The sequence below is a fragment of the Mytilus trossulus genome, chromosome 14 (genome assembly GCF_036588685.1).
Source record: "Mytilus trossulus isolate FHL-02 chromosome 14, PNRI_Mtr1.1.1.hap1, whole genome shotgun sequence".
Taxonomy (NCBI): domain Eukaryota; kingdom Metazoa; phylum Mollusca; class Bivalvia; order Mytilida; family Mytilidae; genus Mytilus; species Mytilus trossulus.
This window is the reverse complement of record NC_086386.1, coordinates 48,241,266-48,260,284: the sequence shown is the minus strand read 5'-3', so window position 1 is coordinate 48,260,284 and position 19,019 is coordinate 48,241,266. Positions and strand designations below refer to the sequence as shown.

The following is a 19,019-nucleotide window of genomic DNA, read 5'->3' as shown; positions in this document are numbered from 1 at the left end:
TTTTCTATCTTTAAATGTGCATTGAACAATGTTGAAGGTTAGAATAATCATATAAACTAGAATGAAGAAAACCTCTTGGTCCCAAAAAAAACATCATCAACCAGGATATAAAATTACAAATATTAATTTATCATTGTTTATTATACTAATATCAGTTGAAATCTCAAGCCACTGTTTTTATGTGAACAAAATGTAGGTCATGTCCCAACAGAAAATCAATAAACATGACATTACAATGCACAAACACATAAGGTCACTGTGAAATATACAACTAGGACAAGAAACTATCAGTTATATCAAACCAGTTTAACTAGATGTCTAGTTTAAAACCAGTTTGACAATGTAAATGACATGAGGACCTGCATGGGTTTTTTAATATCTGTATTCTTTAAATTTTTATGGCATTTTCCTTTTAACATGTTTAATAGCCTTAAAAATAACTCTCATTCTGTAAAATGTTTTTAAATATAAAATATATATCATATTTCTTTTACAAGATTATTTATCAATTATGTACATTGATCATTATATTATCAGTATTGCATTACAGTTACTAAAGTTACCTTTTCAAGTTATTTTGCACATGTATTATTTATACTTTTGTACCGCAGTATTCTCTATATTTTATTTTATTGTTCATTTCTCTCTTTTCTCTATTTTTTGTTGCTATTACATGTATTCTCTATTCTGTAAACCCCATTCTGACCCTCATAGGTAAACTTCTATTGTATGAATGGGATTAACTGACCTTTCAATTCTCAAGGCTAAATAAGTATTTCATAGGCTAAATACAAACTTACCTGTCAAGGTAGAAATGTAATCTGAGTGGTACCGGACTTATTCAAGTCACCATAACATTGTTGTTTCATTTGAATTGTAGGTTTCAGCTAAAATCAATTTCAATTACAAGTTAATTATCTGGCAAATTGTTACAGTATCCTAATTTCATCAAATGTCAAAATTTAATGGTCTAACAATTAAATATAGATTACAACATGACCCAGAATTAGTCGAGGAGCTGATATGGGTCGAGGGAGGATACACAGTCATCTGTGACTTTTTGTAAAAGTAGTTTTAACCTAATAACTTTAATTAAATGATTTAAAACACAAGATTTATATCTTTTTCACATTTTAAATTTCAGTTTTAAATTTCCCTCCTTAACTTGTTACATGAAACTTAAATCATGTGATCCTTTGTATGGTACTATAAATAGTAAAGGGAATTTCCTATTTCAAATTGAAGGTAGTATGAACAAGATGTAGGAAAATTTAAGGAAATAAGGTAATCAAGAAAAAGGTAAGATCTAAGTAGTGTGAATAAAAATTACTATTCAATATTTTCATAACATTACATCTTAAATTAATATAATTTTAAACTCTGAACTTGTGATTGCATAAACAACAAGCTCAATTCAGACATTTTATTTCTATGTGACCTACTTCCTTTTTTGTTATATCAGCAATCAGATGTAATAAGTGTATAAATAACAATATATAAGTGATTTATCTGCACACATTAGTTAGTATATTTAATTTCTATTTTTCGAAAGCTGACACATGTTTTAATCCAACATACTTTCTTTTTAGTTATTGTCATTCAATCAATACTTGATCAATTAGTAAATCAATACTCAAGACACAAATTAAAATGATAATTAAGAGATTCTTTCCTGAATTTTCAATGGTACACAATAAGATAATGTCCCAAGCATATAAACTTAAAATTTACTGCTGATCAAAGGTTAAATTCCATTACTTTTTTTTTTATAGATACATGAATGAATATATGAGGTATATCTCCATGCATGCATATTACATTTGTGAAGGTAAAAATCAGTTATAAAATCTCCTTAATGATGAATATCTGAAGATATGCAACAGAAATTAAAATCAAAACACTAAGCATTGTTTACAGTTTTTTATTCAATAAATTGTAGGATGGACCGAGAAGATCAACGTAGATACCTGGTGGTTGGGTCCGTCATTTTAGAAGTTGTGACTCCCTTGTTCCAACAGAAGATAAAGAATGACTATACAACTGGTGGGTTTGGATCCCTTCAGGCATTTATCAACAGTCAACAAGTCATTCACACCCTGTTTCACCTACGACACAGAAATTCTTGGTGTTGTAAGGACAAATCAAACTGCCATAACCCTTCTGTGTTGCCTTTGGTTTACTGCCAATGGAACAAATTGTATTCCGAAAATCCAGGACCAGGGATCCACAACTGTCACTGCAAATTCACAGCTAATCTTGTTCAACTTAATGAACTAGATATCAGCCTTTCCAGTTTAATTTTATTGAACTGTTGTAACCTATCACAACCTGAAGAGGAAGCTGTTCAATTGTTACGACAATACAAGAATGACTACTTAAGTCATAATACAACAGGTTGTATAACCCAAACTGAATACAATACCGTATGGCCAGATCTAGTAACTTATGTCTTGCGACTTGACCCAAGTAAAAATGATTCTCTCATCAAGATAGAACACAGACCACTGGACAAGTCACTGTGTAAAAAATACTTCACATTCCTTCTTGATCTTCATCAACAGATAGAAGAGGTATAATTTCTATGTACTGTCTAATTTATAAATGTACATTATTTTTAGCTCATCTGGCCCAAAAGGCCATCATTGTCCGTGGTCATTAACTATAACAAAAATCTTCTCCTCTGAAAGTAGTGGGCCAAATTAAACCAAACTTGGCCACAATCATCATTGGTGTGTTTAGTTGAAAAAATGTGTTTGCGACTCGGCCAACCAACCAAGATGGCCACCATGGCTAAAAATGGACATAGGGGTAAAACGCAGTTTTTGGCTTCTAACTCGAAAACCAAAGCATTTAGAGCAAATCTGACAAGGGGGTAAATTTGTTTATCAGGTCAAGATCTGTCTGCCTGAAAATTTTCATGTTAATCCAACAACCCGTTGTTGGGTTGCTGCCCCTTAATTGGTAATTTAAAGGAAATTTTGCTGTTTTTTGGTTATTATCTTAAATATTATTATAGATAGAGATAAACAGATTTGACAGGGGTAGAAATTGTTTATCAGGTCGAAATTTATCTGCCCTGAAATTTTCAGATGAATTGGACAACCTGTTGTTAGGTTGCTGCCCCTGAATTGGTAATTTTAAGAAAATTTTGCTGTTTTTTGTTATTACCTTGAATATTATTATAGATAGAGATAAACTGTAAACAGCAATAATGTTCAGCAAAGTGAGATCTACAAATAAGTCTCATGTCATAAATGGTCAGTTGACCACTGAAGGAGTTATTGCCCTTTAAAGTCATTTTCTACCAATTTTTCATAAATTTTTGTTACCTTTTACAAAAATCTTTTTTTCTGAAACTACTGGGTCAAATTTAACCAAATTCAGCTACAATCATTATAAGGGTATGTAGTTCAAAAAATGTGTGCTGTGACCCAGCCAACCAATCTTAAAGGCAGCCATGGATTAAAATAGTACATAGGGGTAAAATGTAGATTTTGGCTTATAACTCTGAAACCAAAGCATTAAAAGCAAATCTGACATGGGTTAAATCGTTTATCAAGTCTATCTGCCCTGAAATTTTCAGATGAATTGGACAACTGGTTGTTGGGTCGCTGTTATAGATAGAGATAAACTGTAGACTGCAATAATGATCAGCAAAGTAAAATCTACAAATAAGTCAACATGACCAAAATGCAAAACACAATTTTATCATGAATTCATCTGTTTCCTTCAGATGTGAGCGACACAGGCTCTTTAGAGCCTTTAGTTTTAAGTGGGCAAAGCTTTTATTATTCATGACACTATTTAAGGACTTTGAACAGCTCAGAGAAAATCACTTTATTTCAAATCGAAAATTTTAGAAATTAAAATCACTCTTCTGTGTCATTTAAAAAAAAAATTATGCTTGTCCACCAATAAAATGCAATCAAGACCTTCAAGAGTGTATTATAATTTTTTTTATTGAAGATAAAGTCAACCATGGAAAGTGTTCATTCGTCCATCCAAGCTGTCAGTTCTTCAATAAGTGGACTGAACAGTTCTGTAGAAACAGTTTTTCAGGCAATGGATACAACAGTTCAAGGAATAGACATAGCAGTTCATAGAACAGATACAGCAGTTCAAGGAATGGATACAAGAGTTGAAGGAATGGATACAAGAGTTCAAGTAATGGGAAATTCCATCCAAGGAATAGAAACATCAGTTCAGCAAACAAATGATCTTCTTAAGGTAAATCATAATTTACTGATAAACAAAATGGATTGCAAATTTTTATGGTAATTTTTTTACTTCTTTGCCTTTCAAAAGTCTCTATATATGTGTTAAAATCCAGTCATTGTATTCATCTACTTGACAATTATTTATAATGATCCTATAATCTGTCTTAATTTGCACAAGTTGTGAGCAGTCTCCTCACAGTGACTTGAAGATGATTAACAATAATAAATATACCGTTCTTAAATGGGTTTTGAAAATGTAAATAGTTTGAGTCACTAAATCCCTTCCTTTCCATTTCATAAATCCATTTCAGTTGTATATTTAATAATAAATAAATTTGGTGTATTTACTGTCTTCTGATTGGTTGAAATTATTAGTTTCATTTTCAATGTTGTCAATTTTTATGGCGACACGCCCACTCTGACGTTGTGTATTCATACGCCAACATGTGTGTATGTTGTTATTGTTAATATAAATAATATAAAAAAGTTCTTTGAGCCTTATTTTTTTATGAAAATTTATTTATAACGAATGGCAATAATTTATTTTGATTTTATTGAACCATAAAACTAATTTTTGACTCTTCACATTTTACATAATCCGCTTCGCGGATTATTCAATGTGAAGAGTCAAAAATTAGTTTTATGGTTCAATAAATTCAAAATAAATAAAAGCCATCCATTAAATAAAAAAAACACTTTCTAAACACATTATGGTTTCAAGTATCTGCTTTATTGAAAAAATTGTATACATAGTATTTGAAAAAACAGCTTATATTGAAGATTGTCTGTTAAACAATTTGTCAAAATTTTGTATGACGTTGGCATCGTCTTTGTTGTCGTCGTTATTGGAAGACACATTATAACTTTTAACTTTAACTTTAGTTTAAGGTGGTACCTAACACTACAGGGAGATAACTCTGTAATATCAGCTAAACGTTTTAATTATGTTGCATTGTGAAGGCAATGTAAAGCTTCTCAATGATCAAAATTAGTGTTTGTCAAACTGCTATATAACCAGTGTAATTTTTCTGATAAAACACTTCGTTCAAATTTTTATATTTTTTTTATATTTTTGTAAAAGGGTCAAAGTAAATACTTTGGCAAAATTTTATGAAAATTAAACGAGCCAAATTGATTTTAGGGAAAGTGTTAGGTACCACCTTAAGTAATAAATAGAAATCTATAAAATTTAAACACAAGGTTTATGACCACAAAAGGAAGGTTGACATTGATTTTGGGAGTTTAGGTCACAACAGTTTAGGAATAAGAGGCCAAAAAGAGGCCAAATAAGCAATTTTCTTGGTTTTCGCACCATAATTTTGGTATAAGTAAATAGAAATCAATGAAATTAAAAAGCACAAGGTGTATGTCCATAAAAGGAAGGTTGGGATTGATTTTGGGAGTTTTGGTCCAAACAGTTTAGGAATTAGGGGCCCAAAGGGTCAAACATTAAACTTTGTTTGAATTCATAAAATATTGCATAATTGGTGTTCTTTGATATGCAGAATCTCACTGTGTATGTAAATTCTTAATTTTTGATCCCATTTTCAAATTGGTCTTCATTAAGGTCCAAAGGGGTCTAAAATTAAACTTAGTTTGATTTTAACGAATATGGAAATTTTGGGGTTCTTTGATATGCTGAATCTAAACATGTACTTAGATTTTTGATTATGGGCCCAGTTTTCAAGTTGGTCCAATTTGGGGTCCAAAATTAAACTTTGTTTGTTATCAACAAAAATTGAATCCTTGGAGTTCTTTGATATGCTGAATCTAAACATGTATATAGATTTTTTATTATAGGCCCTGTTTTCAAGTCGGTCCAAATCGGGGTCCAAAATTAAACATTTGTTTGTTATCAACAAAAATTGAATCCTTGGGGTTCTTTGATATGCTGAATCTAAACATGTATTAACATTTTTGCTTATGGGGCCAGTTTTCAAGTTGGTCAAAATCCTGGTCCAAAATTAAACTTTGTTTGTTATCAACAAAAATTGAATCCTTGGGGTTCTTTGATATGCTGAATCTAAACATGTATATAGATTTTAGATTATAGGCCCCGTTTTCAAGTCGGTCCAAATCGAGGTCTTAAATTAAACTTTGTTAGATTTCAACAAAAATTGAATATATGAGGCTCTTTGATATATGCTGAATCTAACCATGTATTTAGATTTTTGATATTTGGGCCCAGTTATCAAATTGGTCCTCATTGAGGTCTAAAGGGTCCAAAATTGAACTTTATTTGATTTCATCAAATATTGAGTTCTTGAGGTTCTTTGATATGCTGATTCTTACCATGCGTTTAGATTTTGGATATTGGACCATACTAGGTAAATGTCCAATTTAAATTTTTTAAATTTTAAATTTTTTAAGTTTTTAAGTTTTTAAGTTTAAGTTCTTAGACCAAATTCATTCTGTGATAGAAACCGATGTTGTGTCATCATTTTAATCACAATCCAAATTCAGAGCTGTATTAAGCTTGAATGTTGTGTCCATACTTGCCCCAACTGTTCAGAACTTTAATTTTGGACCCAGAATTGGACCAACTTGAAAACTGGGCCCATAATCAAAAATTTAAGTACATGTAATGATGTTCAGATTCAGCATATCAAAGAACCCCAATAATTCCATTTTTGTTAAAATCAACCTAAGTTTAATTTTAGACCCCATTGGACCTTAGTGCAGACCAATTTGTACAGTTCAGGGTTCGAACTCTGTGGTGCATAAAACTGTGCCCTGCAGAGCATCTGGTTTGCCATTAAAAACTTGTAATGAGTTATCTCCCCATTATTTTTTTACTTTAATTATAATACAACAGTTTTATTCCATTTCTAGGAACTCCTACAGAAAGGTTTGACATGTGAATGTGGCAGACAAATCATAATTCCTCTCTGTAAGTTTACAAATATTTCAAGTTTTTGACAAATTGAACTTTCATCTATAATTAAATCTATTTTTCATCATTAGGATTTGAAATATACTTCTAAAGTCTAAAATTGAGAGTAGAAGAAGGCACTATGTGAAGGAAATGTCTCCTTATTGTTCTCTGTAAACGATTGTTTTATCATTAATACTGTAGATGTTAAAATTGTCAAACCGTTCACAAAACTTTTTGTAGCATGTATCATGTATAAGCTGTGTGCATTAACAATTTGGTTTATTTGAATATTATTTGTGGAAATAATTGAACCTTTAATAATTTACATCCAAAAAGCATAGACAATCTATCATGAAAAACAAAATGAAATGTTTTAACACAAATGCAGTCTCCAGAAAAATACTTCCAGTGTGAGGTATCTTTCCTTAATATAAAATCAATCCCCAAGGGTATTATACAAAATTTCACTCCTGGTATCTTTGTTCAGTTTATTGTACTCATGAAATCAGTTATAAATTGAGGAAATTTACATCCACCAAATAATAATGAATCCACAATAAATAGTATTACTTCAAGAGATTTTCAAATCGTTAATATGTGACCAATGAGACAACAACTCAGGAAAATAATTTCCATTCCAAGTTTTATGTGTATTGGTCAGTCAATTGTAAGAAGTATGAAATATTGATATTTGCATAATATGCTCTCATTAAATTGATTTATCGACAGAAACATGTATGTTTTAACCCCTCAGTATTTGAATGCAGCGACTGATAATTACAAATATTAATATAAATAACATCCATCTGGTTGTAATCCCGACAAACAAGTTTGTTTGCTAATAGAACACATTTCATATCTATTGTAAATAAAATGACAAGGGTTAGAAGTGCAAGCTTTTGTCATAAGAAATAAGACAGTGTAATCTAATACATAATGATGTAATTAAATGGAGTATATTGTGATAAGTGTGTGGTTGTGTTATAAACAAGTTGTTATATAAGTTCCAATGATTTGGACTAAACACTACACAAATACATTTGTATGCGCTCAGGATAAAACGTTAAAAGCTGAAACTTAGATTTTGATGTTTCCTTTGAGTTGTTATCACGTTCTATTACGATTAATCATACCATTCTTTATTATTCAGCACATACAATATACTTTCACAGTTGTTCTTTAGTATCAGTATTGTATCTACTACTCAGGTAATGACCAAAGAAGAAAACAGAAAGAAAGAAGAGATCAGTATCAACTAGGACAAAATATCTTCTTCCTTCATCAACAACTCAATCTTAAGTCACTATTCATTATTGGCGAGACAGAATTCATTCGAGATGTAAAGATGATGGATGATGGTAGACTGGTGTTCTGTTTACCTGAGGAAAAGAGACTAATGATATGTAACACTGATGGATCACAGATAGACAGTATATATGTACAGGGAATACCATGGTCTGTAACTGCAGTCAACAACTCTATAGTGGCTGTTACAGTTAAACGGCCGTTCGAATGCTATATAGAGACGTATGACATAAACAATAAACACAAACTTAAATCCATATTAATTCCTGGAATATTTATTGCTATGGGCATTTCAATGATAAACAACAAGTTAGTAGTAGGTGGTGCGAGAGAACTACTGAGTGTTGATTATCAGACAGGAGAGACATGTACAATAACAACAATAGAAGGAGACATGTATCCCTGTGTGTTACATGCTTCTGGTGACAGAATATTCTTCACTGACAGGTCTTTATGGAGCACAGATAAAACACTAAGCTCGTACAATTATATTGATAACAAAATATATAACATGAAATGGCCATCACATTCAACCTCTATAACTTCTCTACAAGATGGAAGTTTGTATTTGGGCTGTATTGATGGTTTAATACATCATGTATCAAAAGATCTTAAACATAGGGAAAAAGTCAGAGTAAGCAACAATGAGTGGCTGAAGGGAATTTCTTTTATCAGCTACAACACAAAACAAAATAAGATGGTTGCTCTTAATAATAAAAATATTCTGAGCATCTTTCATGAATATCAGTAAGACCTATGTCAATTTTCCATATGTTGTACTGTTTATTCTGTTTAGAATTGCAATCAGTTAGTAAAGTAAAGTAAAAGAAAATAACACTTCATTATTTTGTTTTGTTTGAGGTGCTTTTAAACAGTAAAATCTAATGTTGGGTAAGAAATGACAATGAAGTTATATACAGATGACAGTAGATATACTGTAAACCAACTTATTTTGGCGGATACTTTATTTCGGGATTTACTTTTTCTAGACCACTTTGCGGCTATTTAATTTCACGATTTTCTAATTTACTTGATGTATTTTAACAAGGAAAGATCAAATTTTTACACATTCGCGACGATTAATATTCGCGTTATTTTTCTACTCGCGAAAGTCGCAAAAATTAATCGCTGACGAAAATAAGTTGGTTTACAGTACTTCAATGGTAAAATCTAGGGTTAGATGAGTATTGACAATTTAGTCTTGACCTTCATATATATTCTGCTTTAAATTGTACATGCTTTATAGGTAGGGACATGTGTTAATACTTTACTTAAGTAATCCAGATAAAAAACACATTTTTCTTACCTTTTAAGTTGACCAACCATTGAAACTTTGGCTGATTCTACATTTCTTATTTGTCCTGCTCTTACACTAAAAACAAAAACACATAGTATATGGTTTAATATGATTCATAAAATGTTTTGTTGATATTTAGTATGAAAACTGTAATATAAAATTCCTCTTTTACATTCTATCAAATAACAGAACTTACATTTTCATTTGCCTAAGACTCATTGTGAGATAAAAATCTTTCAATGTTGACATACATTTGGAATAATTTCTAGATCGAATCTTGATGTTATAAATGCTTATCAATTATATAACGATATCACCACTACTTAAATTCAAATTTATAAGTTTTCTTAATCTTTGTTCAACTAAGGACTCATTTTCATTAAGCCTTGTATGCTATTATATAATTATAAACATGCATTACACAGTGTCAGTTATGAAAACCGAAATTTTACCTTTGAAAATTATGTGTGAAGAATGACATTTATTTTTGAAATTATTTCAAACATTATCCCTACTGTGATATTCATGAACTATACAATCTTTCATATTGGCTTTATACTTGTCACATATAGATCTGAGTATAAAAACTAACCTCCATTCAATAGCATGTTCCAGAGATTTAAACACAGCTGGCCTGCCTCTCAAAAAACTCTGCATACTGGTTAATGCTTCCAAAGCTGTTCCTATAATATAAAATACACTGTTGTAAATATTGAGTCCTGTATATATAGTGATGCTGAATTATTAAATAATTAAATGATTGTAAATAAGTAACTTACAACTCATTAAGATGTATTTCCTTTCACCATCATCATCAGTTTTATTGTACTTTTTTTTTTATTCTTGTGAGCAAGTATTTCATTATATGAATGTAACTGTTACATGTGCACATTTGTAAATTTATTGTCAATACTTTTATTTTTCAATTACACAGAAATTGTATAAAAAGTTTAATTATATTTTATCAAATGATATCCTCCCAACATGTCCAAAGAGAATTATTGTCATATACATGAATTTTACTTTTGTAGATTGCTTTTTTGGAAATATGAACCATCTATGTTATATAGATATAGGAAGATGTGGTATGAGTGCCAATGAGACAATTCTCCATCCAAATAACAATTTATAAAAGTAAACCAATATATGTCAAGGTACAGCCAACTCATTGATACAGAGTTAAAAATTAATCAACCATATCAATTTTTGAAATCAAATGATAATAACTTGATGAAAGTTTGAAAAAGATGATGTTACATGTTTAGTGTGTATTTATCAATGCAAAATTTAATAATATCTAAGTTGAGGTTATAAGGCAAAGAGAATACAAAAGAGGTTATAATAGCTCTCTGTATATGATATACTTTATTTATTATTATCATATAAGTGTATTACATATGTATGTAGATAGCTGCACAAAAATTGTTTTCTATCCAATAAATGTTGTCAAAATATACACAGAAAAATAGAGATTTTTAAATAAGTATTTGTTGAAATTATTTTTACATTTGAAAATTGTTTGCAGTTTGTCATTGTCTAATTTTGTTTTACCGTAGTTAAATAAAAATATTCAGAACAAGATTTTGTAATAACAATTAATATTAGCCTAAATTGATATTGGAATCGGGTGTCTGAAAGCTGTGTTTACTGCTATAGAACCTCCCATACTTCTTACCTTCAACTACATCAATGACAATCAGACCAATTAATGATGGAATCAGGTGTCTGAAGGCTGTGTTTACTCCTATAGAACCTCCCATACTTCTTACCTTCAACAACATCAATGACTATTAGACCAATTAAGGATGGAATCAGGTGTCTGAAGGCTGTGTTTACTGCTATAGAACCTCCCATACTTCTTATCTTCAACAACATCAATGACAATCAGACCAATTAAAGATGGAATCAGGTGTTTGAAGGCTGTGTTTACTGCTATAGAACCTCCCATACTTCATACCTTCAACAACATCAATGACAATCAGACCAATTAAGGATGGAATCAGGTGTCTGAAGGCTGTGTTTACTGCTATAGAACCTCCCATACTTCTTACCTTCAACAACATCAATGACAATTAGACCAATTAAAGATGGAATCAGGTGTCTGAAGGCTGTGTTTACTGCTATAGAACCTCCCATACTTCTTACCTTCAACAACATCAATGACAAGAAGACCAATTAAAGATGGAATCAGGTGTCTGAAGGCTGTGTTAACTGCTATAGAACCTCCAATACTTCCTACCTTCAACAACATCAATGACAATCAGACCAATTAAGGATGGAATCAGGTGTCTGAAGGCTGTGTTTACTGCTATAGAACCTCCCATACTTCTTACCTTCAACAACATCAATGACAATCAGACCAATTAAAGATGGAATCAGGTGTCTGAAGGCTGTGTTTACTGCTATAGAACCTCCCATACTTCTTACCTTCAACAACATCAATGACAATCAGACCAATTAAGGATGGAATCAGGTGTCTGAAGGCTGTGTTTACTGCTATAGAACCTCCCATACTTCTTACCTTCAACAACATCAATGACAATCAGACCAATTAAGGATGGAATCAGGTGTCTGAAGGCTGTGTTTACTGCTATAGAACCTCCCATACTTCTTACCTTCAACAACATCAATGACAATTAGACCAATTAAAGATGGAATCAGGTGTCTGAAGGCTGTGTTTACTGCTATAGAACCTCCCATACTTCTTACCTTCAACAACATCAATGACAATAAGACCAATTAAAGATGGAATCAGGTGTCTGAAGGCTGTGTTTACTGCTATAGAACCTCTCAGACTTCTTACCTTCAACAACATCAATGACAATTAGACCAATTAAGGATGGAATCAGGTGTCTGAAGGCTGTGTTTACTGCTATAGAACCTCCCATACTTCTTACCTTCAACAACATCAATGACAATCAGATCAATTAAGGATGGAATCAGGTGTCTGAAGGCTGTGTTTACTGCTATAGAACCTCCCATACTTCTTACCTTCAACAACATCAATGACAATCAGACCAATTAAAGATGGAATCAGGTGTCTGAAGGCTGTGTTTACTGCTATAGAACCTCCCATACTTCTTACCTTCAACAACATCAATGACAATCAGACCAATTAAGGATGGAATCAGGTGTCTGAAGGCTGTGTTTACTGCTATAGAACCTCCCATACTTCTTACCTTCAACAACATCAATGACAATTAGACCAATTAAAGATGGAATCAGGTGTCTGAAGGCTGTGTTTACTGCTATAGAACCTCCCATACTTCTTACCTTCAACAACATCAATGACAATTGGACCAATTAAAGATGGAATCAGGTGTCTGAAGGCTGTGTTTACTGCTATAGAACCTCCCATACTTCTTACCTTCAACAACATCAATGACAATCAGACCAATTAAGGATGGAATCAGGTGTCTGAAGGCTGTGTTTACTGCTATAGAACCTCCCATACTTCTTACCTTCAACAACATCAATTGACAATCCGACCATTTAAGGATGGAATCAGGTGTCTGAAGGCTGTGTTTACTGCTATAGAACCTCTCATACTTCTTACCTTCAACAACATCAATGACAATCAGACCAATTAAGGATGGAATCAGGTGTCTGAAGGCTGTGTTTACTGCTATAGAACCTCCCATACTTCTTACCTTCAACAACATCAATGACATTCAGACCAATTAAGGATGGAATCAGGTGTCTGAAGGCTGTGTTTACTGCTATAGAACCTCCCATACTTCTTACCTTCAACAACATCAATGACAATCAGACCAATTAAGGATGGAATCAGGTGTCTGAAGTCTGTGTTTACTGCTATAGAACCTCCCATACTTCTTACCTTCAACAACATCAATGACAATCAGACCAATTAAGGATGGAATCAGGTGTCTGAAGGCTGTGTTTACTGCTATAGAAACTCCCATACTTCTTACCTTCAACAACATCAATGACAATCAGACCAATTAAAGATGGAATCAGGTGTCTGAAGGCTGTGTTTACTGCTATAGAACCTCTCAGACTTCTTACCTTCAACAACATCAATGACAATTAGACCAATTAAGGATGGAATCAGGTGTCTGAAGGCTGTGTTTACTGCTATAGAACCTCCCATACTTCTTATCTTCAACAACATCAATGACAATCAGACCAATTAAGGATGGAATCATGTGTCTGAAGGCTGTGTTTACTGCTATAGAACCTCCCATACTTCTTACCTTCAACAACATCAATGACAATTGGACCAATTAAAGATGGAATCAGGTGTCTGAAGGCTGTGTTTACTGCTATAGAACCTCCCATACTTCTTACCTTCAACAACATCAATGACAATTAGACCAATTAAGGATGGAATCAGGTGTCTGAAGGCTGTGTTTACTGCTATAGAACCTCCCATACTTCTTACCTTCAACAACATCAATGACAATCAGACCAATTAAGGATGGAATCAGGTGTCTGAAGGCTGTGTTTACTGCTATAGAACCTCCCATACTTCTTACCTTCAACAACATCAATGACAATTAGACCAATTAAAGATGGAATCAGGTGTCTGAAGGCTGTGTTTACTGCTATAGAACCTCCCATACTTCTTACCTTCAACAACATCAATGACAATAAGACCAATTAAAGATGGAATCAGGTGTCTGAAGGCTGTGTTTAATGCTATAGAACCTCCCATACTTCTTACCTTCAACAACATCAATGACAAACAGACCAATTAAGGATGGAATCAGGTGTCTGGAGGCTGTGTTTACTGCTATAGAACCTCCCATACTTCTTACCTTCAACAACATCAATGACAATCAGACCAATTAAGGATGGAATCAGGTGTCTGAAGGCTGTGTTTACTGCTATAGAACCTCCCATACTTCTTACCTTCAACAACATCAATGACAATCAGACCAATTAAGGATGGAATCAGGTGTCTGAAGGCTGTGTTTACTGCTATAGAACCTCCCATACTTCTTACCTTCAACAACATCAATTGACAATCAGACCATTTAAGGATGGAATCAGGTGTCTGAAGGCTGTGTTTACTGCTATAGAACCTCTCAGACTTCTTACCTTCAACAACATCAATGACAATCAGACCAATTAAGGATGGAATCAGGTGTCTGAAGGCTGTGTTTACTGCTATAGAACCTCCCATTCTTCTTACCTTCAACAACATCAATGACAATCAGACCAATTAAGGATGGAATCAGGTGTCTGAAGGCTGTGTTTACTGCTATCGAACCTCCCATACTTCTTACCTTCAACAACATCAATGACAAGCAGACCAATTAAGGATGGAATCAGGTGTCTGAAGGCTGTGTTTACTGCTATAGAACCTCCCATACTTCTTACCTTCAACAACATCAATGACAATCAGACCAATTAAGGATGGAATCAGGTGTCTGAAGGCTGTGTTTATTGCTATAGAACCTCCCATACTTCTTACCTTCAACAACATCAATGACAATCAGACCAATTAAGGATGGAATCAGGTGTCTGAAGGCTGTGTTTACTGCTATAGAACCTCCCATACTTCTTACCTTCAACAACATCAATGACAATCAGACCAATTAAGGATGGAATCAGATGTCTGAAGGCTGTGTTTACTGCTATAGAAACTCCCATACTTCTTACCTTCAACAACATCAATGACAATCAGACCAATTAAAGATGGAATCAGGTGTCTGAAGGCTGTGTTTACTGCTATAGAACCTCTCAGACTTCTTACCTTCAACAACATCAATGACAATTAGACCAATTAAGGATGGAATCAGGTGTCTGAAGGCTGTGTTTACTGCTATAGAACCTCCCATACTTCTTACCTTCAACAACATCAATGACAATCAGATCAATTAAGGATGGAATCAGGTGTCTGAAGGCTGTGTTTACTGCTATAGAACCTCCCATACTTCTTACCTTCAACAACATCAATGACAATCAGACCAATTAAAGATGGAATCAGGTGTCTGAAGGCTGTGTTTACTGCTATAGAACCTCCCATACTTCTTACCTTCAACAACATCAATGACAATCAGACCAATTAAGGATGGAATCAGGTGTCTGAAGGCTGTGTTTACTGCTATAGAACCTCCCATACTTCTTACCTTCAACAACATCAATGACAATTAGACCAATTAAAGATGGAATCAGGTGTCTGAAGGCTGTGTTTACTGCTATAGAACCTCCCATACTTCTTACCTTCAACAACATCAATGACAATAAGACCAATTAAAGATGGAATCAGGTGTCTGAAGGCTGTGTTTACTGCTATAGAACCTCCCATACTTCTTACCTTCAACAACATCAATGACAATTAGACCAATTAAGGATGGAATCAGGTGTCTGAAGGCTGTGTTTACTGCTATAGAACCTCCCATACTTCTTACCTTCAACAACATCAATGACAATCAGACCAATTAAGGATGGAATCAGGTGTCTGAAGGCTGTGTTTACTGCTATAGAACCTCCCATACTTCTTACCTTCAACAACATCAATGACAATTAGACCAATTAAAGATGGAATCAGGTGTCTGAAGGCTGTGTTTACTGCTATAGAACCTCCCATACTTCTTACCTTCAACAACATCAATGACAATAAGACCAATTAAAGATGGAATCAGGTGTCTGAAGGCTGTGTTTACTGCTATAGAACCTCCCATACTTCTTACCTTCAACAACATCAATGACAATCAGACCAATTAAGGATGGAATCAGGTGTCTGAAGGCTGTGTTTACTGCTATAGAACCTCCCATACTTCTTACCTTCAACAACATCAATGACAATAAGACCAATTAATGATGGAATTAGGTGTCTGAAGGCTGTGTTTACTGCTATAGAACCTCCCATACTTCTTACCTTCAACAACATCGATGACAATCAGACCAATTAAAGATGGAATCAGGTGTCTGAAGGCTGTGTTTACTGCTATAGAACCTCCCATACTGTCAATAGATAGTTAAAACTGTCCAAGTCAAATATTTTCTGAATATCAAAAAAAATCACTGCATATTTTGGCAATGATTTTCATTTTGATAAGCTTATTAGTTATTTCTTAGATACTGTTTTCTATTCTGTGGAGCTTGTGGGTACAAAAATTTCAGCGAAAATTTAACATTTGTTCTTTTTTTATTACAAATTTTATTTATTACACTATTAGTCATTGCTTTAAGACATGGTACACAAATCAACCAAAAAATTGATTCAGTTTGGACCCAAATTGAAAAAACTTCAAATTATCTCCCTTTGGTGCAAAAATACCATTTTTTAGCATTATAATTGAAATATCTTTTTGAACTCATCGGTTACCCATATTTTTTATTATTGTTTTCAAATGAGCTGTACATAAACTTAATAATTCAAAAATTCATGCGATTTCTGTAATTTAGTTCTTTTTTTATTTCTATATTATCTCTATTTTATCTATTAGTTCAACAGAAAAAAAGACATTAACAACAAGAATGTGTCCAAAGTACACTAATGCCCCACTCGCACTATCATTTTCCATGTTCAATGGACCATGAAATTGGATAAAAAATATAATAAGGCATTATAATTAGAAAGATAATATCATAAGGAACATGTGTACTAAGTTTCAAGTTGATTGGACTTCAACTTCATCAACAACTACCTTGACCAAAAACTTTAACCTGAAACATGCACTTTCATTTTCTATGTTCAGTGGACCGTAAAATTGGGGTCAAAAGTTTAATTTGGTTTAAAAATTAGAAAGATCATATCATCAGCAACATGTGTACTAAGTTTCAAGTTGATTGGACTTCAACTTCATCAAAAACTACCTTGACCAAAAACTTTAACCTGAAGCGGGACAGACGGACGAACGAACAGACAGACGGACGAATGAACAGACAGACGGACGAACGGACACACAGACCAGAAAACATAATGCCCCTCTACTATCATAGGTGGGGCATAAAAATGCATGCTTCTTTCGAGGGCAAATTGTTAGCTTAAATGAACGGTGACACCATTTTATTTATTTCATTTTTCTATTAAGTTTATGATAAAGTTCCTTTATTGAAAAAAAGAGCAAAATCCTATACTAGAAAAAACAAGAATGTGTCCACAGTACACGGATGCCCCACTCACACTATCATTTTCTATGTTTAGTGGACAGTGAAATTGGAATAAACTCTCTAATTTGGCATTAAAATTAGAATGATCTTATCAAAGGGAACATGTACACTAAGTTTCAAGTTGATTGGACTTCTACTTTATCAAAAACTACCTTGACCAAAAACTTTAACCTGAAATTTGCACTATCATTTTCTATGTTCAGTGAACCGAAAAATAGTTTTTGATGAAGTTGAAGTCCAATCAACTTGAAACTTAGTATACATGTGCCCTATGATATGATCTTTCTAATCTAAATGCCAAATAAGAGTTTTGACCCCAATTTTACGGTTCACTGAACATAGTAAATGATAGTGCAAATTTCAGGTTAAAGTTTTTGAAAAAGTTATACAGAGTTGAAATAAGGGGTTTAGGACTTGTAAGTTTCGAAAATGAAATAGATATCCTCTCCAAAAAAAATCAATCAATGGTGAAGTCCATATGCTTTATCAGTAGAAAACCCTTTTGTTGATTATGATCAATAAACAAAAAAAAAAGAAAATGCAAATTAGCATTATATCGCTAAGACTGTGATAAAGTTTCAATAAATAAATAATTTAATAACAATTGTTGTGACAGCATTGATATTAAAAAAAATATGATATCTATGTACAAACCTGTGTCCTACCAGTATAATAGGTGGTGGATCTTCTCCATATAAAGCCTTCACTATATTGCCAACATCACTGAAAAAAATTAATCATCAAATCAAAAATTAAATTTTTAACTCATAATCCTTTTTTTTATTCTTAAAAAACATACCAGTAGGTATAAAAAAAACATTTATTCTATTCAGTGTCTCGGTGATCAAAGGATTAAATTAAGAAACAAAACTGATAACATTACAGTAGATTTCAGTTATTTGCATAGCCTATTTGTCAGACAAAATTATGCAATAAAGCGGAGTATGCTTATATCCGAAATGCCAAATGACAGAGTAAAATAACATCGATAGAACAGATCAGGAAATCCCTGAAGAAAGATGAACGTCTGTAATCCACATACAACATACTGAATGTTGATTTATTCTAATAAAAAATATTTGTCTAGTGTCATATGTGTTATGTTATTTTGTTTCTTTTAATAAAGATTATAAACAAATTTTGTTTTAGTTTATTTGCGTTCCAACTTTCCTTTACCTGGGATACGAAAATAAACTGTTCTAAAAATAGATTTGTTTCTATGACCCAATATGTACACTGT

The 19,019-nt window shown here is 32.8% G+C and overlaps 2 protein-coding genes across 3 annotated transcripts in view; one reads left to right on the top strand and one right to left on the bottom strand.

Annotated features, from left to right (window-relative positions):
* Positions 1–19,019, bottom strand: part of LOC134696282 (protein phosphatase methylesterase 1-like) — a 41,541-nt gene that overhangs the window by 10,300 nt on the left and 12,222 nt on the right. The window contains exons 6-9 of the mRNA XM_063557984.1: positions 18,434–18,502; positions 16,542–16,627; positions 10,287–10,377; positions 9,704–9,769 (exon numbers count right to left, since the gene is read on the bottom strand). Of these exons, the coding sequence (XP_063414054.1) occupies positions 9,704–9,769; positions 10,287–10,377; positions 16,542–16,627; positions 18,434–18,502 (312 nt within the window). The remainder of the gene's footprint in view (positions 1–9,703; positions 9,770–10,286; positions 10,378–16,541; positions 16,628–18,433; positions 18,503–19,019) is intronic.
* Positions 1,222–11,159, top strand: LOC134696280 (uncharacterized). 2 transcript variants are annotated; one of them, XM_063557981.1, is made up of 5 exons: positions 1,222–1,299; positions 1,940–2,570; positions 3,967–4,227; positions 7,050–7,107; positions 8,301–11,159. In XM_063557981.1, the coding sequence occupies exons 2-5, from the start codon at positions 1,941–1,943 to the stop codon at positions 9,146–9,148; spliced, it is 1,797 nt and encodes a 598-aa protein (XP_063414051.1). In that variant the 5' UTR covers positions 1,222–1,299; position 1,940; the 3' UTR covers positions 9,149–11,159. The 2 variants fall into 2 exon arrangements, with proteins under 2 accessions (XP_063414051.1, XP_063414052.1); XM_063557982.1 differs by having other exon boundaries at positions 1,228–1,284.